Raw genomic sequence first — 10,350 nt, 5'->3', positions numbered from 1 at the left:
TGCAATATCTTATTAGCGTTTCACATCTAAAAGCTTAATAAGAAATCACATCAGCTATAACGCATTATAAGTTACCACACCCCACGCTTCTTACAACAGTAACAATACTCGTTCAGCAAATGTGTTGAAAAATATGAAGCAGCGATTTTCATGTTGTCACTTGGTCCGCTTTGAAAAAGTCACGTGATGGATGACGTCTAAAACTTTATTCGCTACAGATACCCACGTGGTTACCTCAACACGCTGCTTTATTTAAAGAAACAGTGGTTTGTAAGATTCGAACCTAATTATGATTGAGATTATGAAAGAGTTTTGTTCGATAGTTGCAAAAATCTCACAATAACTCAAGCACACACAGACACAGAAGATTAAAAAGTGTTCAGATCTCTTGGCTTTTACATACAACACATACACACATTAATTTATTTATTGTCTGTTTTTCCCACCGGGGTGGCACTGTGGCTTGGTGGGTAGCACTTTTGCCTCACAGCAAGAAGGTCCTGGGTTTAATCCACAGGTGGGGCGGTCCGGGTCCTTTCTGTGTGGAGTTTGCATGTTCTTCCCGTGTCTACGTGGGTTTCTTCCTGGAGCTCCGGTTTCCTCCCACAGTCCAAAGAGATGCAAGTGAGGTGAATTGGAGACACTGAATTGTCCATGACTGTGTGTTCGATATAAGCTTGAGAAGTGATGAATCTTGTGTAATGAGTCACTACCGTTCCTGTCATGAATGTAACCAAAGTGTAAAACATGATGTTAAAATCCTAATAAACAAACAAACAATCCCACCGGGGTGGTACTGTGGCTTGGTGGGTAGCACTTTTGCCCTACAGCAAGAAGGTCCTGGGTTTAATCCACAGGTGGGGCAGTCCGGGTCCTTTCTGGGTGGAGTTTGCATGTTCTTCCCGTGTCTGCGTGGGTTTCTTCTTGGAGCTCCAGTTTCCTCCCACAGTCCAAAGACATGCAAGTGAGGTGAATTGGAGATACAAAATTGTCCATGACTGTGTTTGACATTAATCTTGTGAACTGATTAATCATGTGTAACGAGTAACTACGTGTCCCATCCCGAACATGATGTTAAAATCCTAATAAATAAATACAAATTTTGAACAAATCCTGGACAAGTCGGAACTCCATCACAGTGAAAAACACACATACACACAGACACTTATATCAAGGGGGAAATTTAATACAGTATTTCCAATTAACCTGACTGCTTGTGTTTGGACGTGTGAGAGGAAACCGGAGCTCCAGGAGGAAAGCCACGCAGACACGGAGAAAGCATGCAAACTCCACACAAAAAGGGCAGGGACTGCCCAACCAGGGAATCGAACCCAGGTGTGAGGCAACAGTGCGTCCCACTGAGCCAACAGCACATTGTTCTGTCGATATGTCCTACCGTGGCGCAGATTCATAGATATAGTAAATCTTTGTTAAATCTTAATTATACGTGTTTCACTTAAGTCAAAACAGATGTGTGCATGCTTGATAGGACATCTCTATGGGTAGGACAAATCGACAGAACACCTGTTACCTGTAAAACAAACGTGTCACACTTTACACCAACAGTGAACGTTGTCAATGTTCACTAAAAGTAAAAACTAATAATTAAAACAAGTATCAATACTGTATTTAATCATGATTCTCTTTGAACGTTATCGTTAATGATGTTATTATCTTTAGTATTTGAGCTCCTGTACAGACGCTGTTGCGGTGCAGCCACATTGTTTAATGTTTATTTACTCTTCTTTATATAGTAAACCTCCCCAAAAGAGGAGCTAAACCCAAGCTAGCAAGTGGACAAGTTTTTTATTTATTTATTTATAGAAACAGTATACAGTAAACATAATAGTACACTTGATATACTGTACATGATCATATTACCAAAAATATGCTTTAACATTAATGCAACAATAACCAGTATATGTTCAACAACAATTAAAAAAATAATAATATCAAAGAAAAAACTAAGCAAGTGGAATTACAAATAATTTAAGGAATCTTGTTCCAATAGTATCACATATAAAATAAAACAGACAGTAAAATAAAACTCTCATTAGAAATGCGTTATTTTTATATAAATAAAGTACTTTAAGACAGTTATCAACATAATTTCTCGTTTAAAGAGGGATTCAAGGAATTTACTGTTTGCAAATATGTATTCAAATCTAAATTTATACAAAATAAAAGATGCAATTTTTTTTTAGCATTTTTTGGTTTTATGAATATAATATTTAGCTAGTAATATAATTAGGTTAATTATAATTAAGATTCAATTGTTTGAAAGAGAGGGTTATCAAATATATACAAAATATACTAATAATTACCCAAATTCCAGAACACATTCACCCAAAAGAAAAATGTATTGACACAGTCAGAGAATAAGTGATCAATCGACTCACTAAAAAGACACACCGATCAGAGATGGTAATAAATCTACTTAATCCAGCATTAACTGGGTAACATCTGTAAAGTATAGCAACTGGACAAGTTACCTCAGTGAAGATCCACATGATGACGCAGAAAAACCACAAACACGCTTCATTTGGTCAAATTTCCGTTTATTATCAAAACTGTCATACATAATGAGTACAAATTATTATTTTCATACATGGAACTGCAGTTAGTTATTTCATTTAAACATAAATAAGCAGTATTATAATACGCATTGAAATGAATGATGTGAATCCTGAGTCGGTTTAGTGAGTCGGTAGTTTATTAGTTGTTGCTCATAGGTCTTTGTCAGTCACGTGTGTTTAGTGCCCATTATTTTTTTTACTCTATCGTATCAGTGAAAGCTGGAGAAGCAGACGTGAAATGAGAAGAAACCATACCTAGACGAACTCAGGATGCCAGGAACCGTTATTTGGATAAATGATCATCTGTTAACATTGATAAGCTATGTTGGTTGTGCTTGTAGTGGTAAATGTTTGTATTGTTTATGCTGCTTATTTTGCACAAAGAGTATTTAGTTTTTGTCTGTGTCTATTTACAAGTACAAATAAAGTACATATTGAAATTTTACATAACTGTACTTGATTACTGTCCTGATTTGTTCACACTCTTTACAACAGTGGTTCCTTAGTCGAGACAATGGTTCACTTGCATGCTTAAAGGCTTCTTTGCATTATGAAAATGGGTCTTGAATGCAAAAATGCGCCCGATCTGTTTGTGCAATCAGACTGAAAAATGAAAAAGTAGGTAGTTGAAGGGGAAATGTTGCCACGAAGTGTATTCGTCCATTGTATTATTTGATCAAGTAAATGGTATTAGTAGAAAAGTGCTGCCAATCAGGCAGAAATCACACCGACGATCACAGCTACGTACGCTGGTATATAAACCTATACATACATTGCCTATAGAAAGTCTTCATACCCTATCGAAATCCTTGCCTTTTGTCACATTATACCCTGAAAATGGAAAGAAATTAAGCCTAACTTTTTCCAGCTGTATTTACACATTATAACCCTCTTCATCAAAGTGAAAATTACACTTTAAAAAAATCTGATAAATGATTATAATTTAATTAGTAAAATACCTGGTTTGGATAAGTAACCCGCCCCTTAGAGTGAACATTATAAACTTGCTCAGGTACAACCAATCACCTTCCAGATCACACACCAGGCTAACTGGCCCACACCCGACATCAATTGTACTGGTTTTGCTTACTTCAGAATAAAACCAGATGTTCTTTGACGAGTCCACTACTAGTAGTGCATGGTAACACCATGGTTGGAAAGGTGCTTTCAAAAGAGCTCCGTGATAGAGTTGTGGAAAGGCGCAAGTTAGGAGAAGGATACAAAAAGTTTTCAGCAGCTTTATCTATCCCTCTGAGTACTGTTCAGAGCATTATCAAGAAGTGGAAAGTGTATGGGACCACCAACACCTTGCCAAGATCTGGCCGTCCCTCCAAACTGGATGACCGAGCCAGGAGGACATTGATCAGGGAAGCTACCAAGAGGTCAATGGCAACTTTGAAGGACCTGTATGGCTGAGGTTGGTCGGCCTGTGCATGTGACAACAATCTCGCACGCTTTACACAAAGCTGGCCTGTATGGCAGGGTGGCAAGAAAGAAGCCACTCCTAAAAAAGTGCCATGCTAAGTCTCGTTTGCACTTTGCCAAAAAAGACTTGGAAGATTCTAATGACATGTGGCAAAAGGTTTTATGGTCAGAGGAGATCAAGATTGAACTTTTTGGACTGAACTCCATTTCTTTATGTTTGGCGAAAACCAAACACAGCACACCACCAACAATACACCATACCTACTGTGAAGCACAGTGGTGGCAACATTATGTTATGGGGGTGTTTCTCTTCAGCAGGACCTGGGCAATTGGTCAGGATTGAAGGGAAAATGGATTCCTCCAAGTACATCCAAATTCTTGAGGAACACATGCGGCCCTCTGCTAGAAAGCTGAAGATGGGTAGGAGATTCATCTTCCAGCACGACAATGACCCTAAACACACTGCCAAAAAACAAAGTAGTGGCTTAAGGATATGAAGGTAAATGTCCTTTAGTGGATAAGTCAGAGCCCTGACCTAAATCCGATAGAAAATCTGTGTATGGACTTGAATAGAGCAGTGCATTACCGGTCACCAGAAAATTTGACTGAACTTGAACAATTCTGCAAGAAAGAATGGGCAAATATTCCCCAATCCAGATGTGCAAAGCTGGTAGGGACATACTGAATCAGGGGACTGATGACTTTTCTAACCCTGTTATTTTACTTTTTAATATTTTTTATTAATTTTCAGAACCGTTTCATTTTTTCTCATTGCTTGAATGTTGTAAGGCAAAATATGTAAATAAAGCTGGAGAAAGATTTCTTTGTTGTGAGTTTTGATTTCAGGCTGTAAGACTAAAAAGTGACACTTTCAAAGGGGTATGAAGACTTTCTATAGGCATTGTACATACAATATGTCGTCCTAATTATTGTCAGAAAAAGAAATAATGCAAACTACATTTAACGTTTGTCCATGCTTTTGTGTCCTTAATGCCACTTCTAAAGCTAGCAGAAGTGCATATTTATCTCCCTGATCAAACTTTATCTTAGATCTAATTAATATTATTTTCGTTCTTCTTTTATTTTTGACAGAAGCCTAGTGGATAAGGTACTGGACTAGTAATCAGAAGGTCGCTGGTTCAAGCCCCACCACTGCCAGGTTGCTGCTGTTGGGCCCTTGAGCAAGGCCCTTAACCCTTTATTGCTCAGACTGTGCAATGTAAGTTGCTTTGGATAAAGGCATCTGCTAAATGCCTTAAATGTAAATATGTATGTACTTTGCGCACCCTACGCAAATTCGAACTACGCTAAAAACGTAGGTCAAGTTCGTGAATCGTTTAGTAAATAAATGTATATAAACAGTAGATATTCTTTTTCCAAACGCAAAACTTCTCTTAGATATCACCGCTGCTTGACGCTACATTAGTGTCTGGGAGCAATTAAGATATCTGCGCATGCGCATTTCAAAACTACAGCACTTGACTCGTTTATAATTATTTTACCGGCACCATGAGTTCACTGAGAGGTTCGATTAAATCTGATAATATGTCTTACCGTCTGCACTTAATATAATTCCTGCTGGCAAACAGCTTCAGAGAACTCAACCATCTAAAACTCGGAACAGTAAAACAGAACACGGATCAGATGAAGGAACACCAGAGGAACATGCTCCCCATCGCTCCTCCCCTCCTGCTCTGCTGTGTTTTGTTGTGGTACCGTCACATGATTGAGCGGCACTGAGAGACCAGACTGCTTTCAAAAATAAACTGCTTTTATAAGTAAAAAGTATCGGCGATACTGGCCCTGAATTTACTTGGTATCGGATCGACACACCACTACCACTTAGAAACCACACGGCCTGTTTCCTGTGACACTGTTACTAAGCAACCGTAAACAACAAATAATCTGTTTTGAGGACTGCAGGATTAGTGTTGTGAGTATTACACTTCACATTACATTACAATTAAGATACAATGTTGTTTCAGGATAGATCTGCTTTTTTTTTTTTTAATATATGATACTAAAGATACTGACAAATGCATAGTTACTAACACACTAACTTTGCTTACCAATGTAGCTATCAATAGATTTACTTATTTAATTAAACTTAAACCATGTAGCAGTGCTTCAAAAATACAGGGTGTCTCTAAGGTCTGGCCACATAGGCAAAATGCATATTTTCAATAAATGTTTCAACAACATTTTATTTCTGTTAGAATGTGTTTTAAACTATTTGTGATGCAATATGTATGTGTGTATTTTAGTAAACATATAGTTATAGTAAGTGATATTACATATGTGTCCAGATTATAGGGACACCCTGTATATACCCACACAACTGTTTTGGCCACTGTTGTGGGTCAGTCTGGTTTAGCTCATTAAAAGATTAAACCACTGACCTGGATATACACAGAACAGCCATAACATTAAAACCACCTCCTTCTTTCTACGCTCACTGTCCACTTACTATATAGGAGCACTTTGTACTTCTACAATTACTGACTGTAGTCCATCCATTTCTCTGCATGCTTTGTTAGCCCCCTTTAATGCTGTTCTTTAATGGTCAGGACTCTCCCAGGACCACCACAGAGCAGGTATTATTTAGGTGGTGGATGATTTCAGCATTGTAGTGACAATGCCATGCCGGTGGTGTGTTAGTGTGTGTTGTGCTGGTATGAGTGGATCAGACACAGCAGCGCTGCTGGAGTTTTTAAAAACCGTGTCCAGTCAATGTCTACTCTATTAGAAAGTCCTACCTAGTTGGTCCACCTTGTAGATGTAAAGTCAGAGACGATCGCTCATCTATTGCTGCTGTTTGAGCTGGTCATCTTCTAGACCTTCATCAGTGGTCACAGGACGCTGCCTACAGGGCGCTGTTGGCTGGATATATTTTTGGTTGGTGGACTATTCTCAGTCCAGCAGTGACAGTGAGGTGTTTAAAAATTCTATCAGTGCTTATCCACTCATACCAGCACAACACACACTAACACACCACCACCATGTCAGTGTCACTGCAGTGCTGAGAATGATCCACCACCTAAATAATACCTACTCTGTAGAGGTCCTGTGGGGGTCCTGACCATTGAAGAACAGCATGAAAGTGGGCTAACAAAGCATGCAGAGAAACAGACGGACTACAGTCAGTAATTGTATAACTACAAAGTGCTTCTGTATGGTAAGTGGAGCTGATAAAAATGGACAGTGAGTGTAGAAACAAGGATGTGGTTTTAATGTTATGGCTGATAGGTGTATATTTGTAGCTGTTGATAGATGAAATTCAGTGATTAGTAATATGGTACTATTGTTACACATTTACAGAAGTTTTTCCTTACCTCTGTCACCCTCGGCTTGCTCAACAGGGGGGTTTTGGTCTTTCAGCCCAGAATGCTGTAATGTTGTTTTGAGAAAATGTCTATTGTAAAAAGACTTTACATTTCTACAGGGAAACATCCACAAAGAAAACAGAGACAATGGCATTTGCAGACTTAGTGGATGGCAATGCTAAGCCGAAATCTATGAGCCGAGCAAAACAATGGACAGATGAGGTGGAGAATCTGTACAGATTTCAACAAGCAGGATACAGGGATGAGATGGAATACAGGCAAATTAAACAAGTGGAGGTACTTATCCAAAAACAGAGGGTTATAATAATTGGTTATAGCGTTTTAAACTGAGTTCCTTTTGTTTCGTTTCAGATTGACCGGTGGCCAGAGACTGGCTTTGTGAAAAAGCTTCAGCGAAGAGACAACACATTTTATTATTATAGCAGAAGGCGAGAGTGTGAAGACAAAGAAGTGCACAAAGTCAAGGTGTATGCGTACTAACATAATTGATCCCACTTTAGGAGTTCCTATTTATTGCTATTTTTTCCTTTCTTTTTTGCTCTGTGCATAATTATAAACTTATAATAAATGCACATGAGTATTTATTTAAGTATTTTATAAGTTGCCATTAATAAACATAATTTAACATTGAATTGCTATTGTGAGAAATTTATGTAACAATAAAATTGTGTATACGTACTACAAATCAGTGTTCTCTTCTAAATAAGATTACTTTTGCAAGCACAGTCATTAAACAGTAATGTTTCTTTTTTTTTCTACAGACCACATTTTCAAGTTAATTGTTAATTCTTTGGAATCTTTATTTAATTGACAACAGTATGAAGAATTTAGAACTTTACAGTGCCTTGCAAAAGTATTCGGCCCCCTTGAACTTTTCAACCTTTTGCCACATTTCAGGCTTCAAACATAACGATATGAAATTTTAATTTTTTGTGAAGAATCAACAACAAGTGGGACACAATCGTGAAGTGGAACGAAATTTATTGGATATTTTAAACTTTTTTTAGAAATAAAAAACTGAAAAGTGGGGCGTGCAATATTATTCAGCCCCCTTGCGTTAATACTTTGTAGCGCCACCTTTTGCTGCGATTACAGCTGCAAGTCGCTTGGGGTATGTCTCTATCAGTTTTGCACATCGAGAGACAGAAATTTTTGCCCATTCTTCCTTGCAAAACAGCTCGAGCTCAGTGAGGTTGGATGGAGAGCGTTTGTGAACAGCAGTTTTCAGCTCTTTCCACAGATTCTCGATGGGATTCAGGTCTGGACTTTGACTTGGCCATTCTAACACCTGGATACGTTTATTTGTGAACCATTCCATTGTAGATTTTGCTTTATGTTTTGGTTCATTGTCTTGTTGGAAGATAAATCTCCGTCCCAGTCTCAGGTCTTTTGCAGACTGCAACAGGTTTTCTTCCAGAATGGTCCTGTATTTGGCTCCATCCATCTTCCCATCAATTTTAACCATCTTCCCTGTCCCTGCTGAAGAAAAGCAGGCCCAAACCATGATGCTGCCACCACCATGTTTGACAGTGGGGATGGTGTGTTCAGGGTGATGAGCTGTGTTGCTTTTACGCCAAACATAACGTTTTGCATTGTGGCCAAAAAGTTCGATTTTGGTTTCATCTGACCAGAGCACCTTCTTCCACATGTTTGGTGTGTCTCCCAGGTGACTTTTTATGGATATCTTTGAGAAATGGCTTTCTTCTTGCCACTCTTCCATAAAGGCCAGATTTGTGCAGTGTACGACTGATTGTGTCCTATGGACAGAGTCTCCCACCTCAGCTGTAGATCTCTGCAGTTCATTCAGAGTGATCATGGGCCTCTTGGCTGCATCTCTGATCAGTCTTCTCCTTGTTTGAGCTGAAAGTTTAGAGGGACGGCCGGGTCTTGGTAGATTTGCAGTGGTCTGATACTCCTTCCATTTCAATATGATCGCTTGCACAGTGCTCCTTGAGATGTTTAAAGCTTGGGAAATCTTTTTGTATCCAAATCCGGCTTTAAACTTCTCCACAACAGTATCTCGGACCTGCCTGGTGTGTTCCTTGGTCTTCATGATGCTCTCTGCACTTTAAACAGAACTCTGAGACTATCACAGAGCAGGTGCATTTATACGGAGACTTGATTACACACAGGTGGATTCTATTTATCACCATCAGTCATTTAGGTCAACATTGGATCATTCAGAGATCCTCACTGAACTTCTGGAGTGAGTTTGCTGCACTGAAAGTTAAGGGGCCGAATAATATTGCACGCCCCACTTTTTAGTTTTTTATTTCTAAAAAAAGTTTAAAATATCCAATAAATTTCGTTCCACTTCACGATTGTGTCCCACTTGTTGTTGATTCTTCACAAAAAATTACAATTTCATATCGTTATGTTTGAAGCCTGAAATGTGGCAAAAGGTTGAAAAGTTCAAGGGGGCCGAATACTTTTGCAAGGCACTGTATTTAGTAAATATAAACAATCAATTTGATGCCTGCAACACACTCAAAAAAGCTGAGACAGACGAATGTTTAACAATGTGTTTCATCACCTTTCCTATTTATTACACTTTTAAATCATTTGGGAACTGAGGATACTAATTACTGCAGTTTTGCAAGTAGGCTTTGTACATTGTTGCTTAATACAAGACTTCGGCTGCTCTACAGTCCTTGTTTGTAGTTGTTAGATTCTCCTCCTAATGTTGTATTATATATTTTCTATAGAACACAGAGCTGGACTGTAGGCAGGCCATTCAAGCACACGCACAATGTGTCTATAAAGCCATGCTGTTTTTGTATGTGCAGAATAAGGACTGGAATTGTCTACCTGAAATAATCATAATAATCAGGAAAACAAGTGTCTCTCTGAAAAACCCAATGTATGCCTCAGAGTCAACGGTATCTGTACACATATGCACTGACATACCATAAAAGATGTTGGCTTTTGCTCATAACAGTCTGGGTGGTCTTTCTAGTTTGCATTTCTTGATGCCACAGTGGACTGATTGGTGTATTATGTAACAA

At 38.6% G+C, this 10,350-nt stretch overlaps 1 protein-coding gene across 1 annotated transcript; it reads left to right on the top strand.

Annotated features, from left to right (window-relative positions):
- Positions 1-5,713: 5,713 nt before the first annotated feature.
- Positions 5,714-8,030, top strand: meig1 (meiosis/spermiogenesis associated 1). The gene is made up of 3 exons (XM_063005315.1): positions 5,714-5,934; positions 7,444-7,621; positions 7,697-8,030. The coding sequence occupies exons 2-3, from the start codon at positions 7,472-7,474 to the stop codon at positions 7,823-7,825; spliced, it is 279 nt and encodes a 92-aa protein (XP_062861385.1). The 5' UTR covers positions 5,714-5,934; positions 7,444-7,471; the 3' UTR covers positions 7,826-8,030.
- Positions 8,031-10,350: the final 2,320 nt, after the last annotated feature.

Source organism: Trichomycterus rosablanca, chromosome 1, assembly GCF_030014385.1.
Source record: "Trichomycterus rosablanca isolate fTriRos1 chromosome 1, fTriRos1.hap1, whole genome shotgun sequence".
Lineage (NCBI taxonomy): Eukaryota > Metazoa > Chordata > Actinopteri > Siluriformes > Trichomycteridae > Trichomycterus > Trichomycterus rosablanca.
The sequence above is the reverse complement of the archived record's forward strand: the minus strand, read 5'-3'. Positions and strand labels throughout refer to the sequence as shown.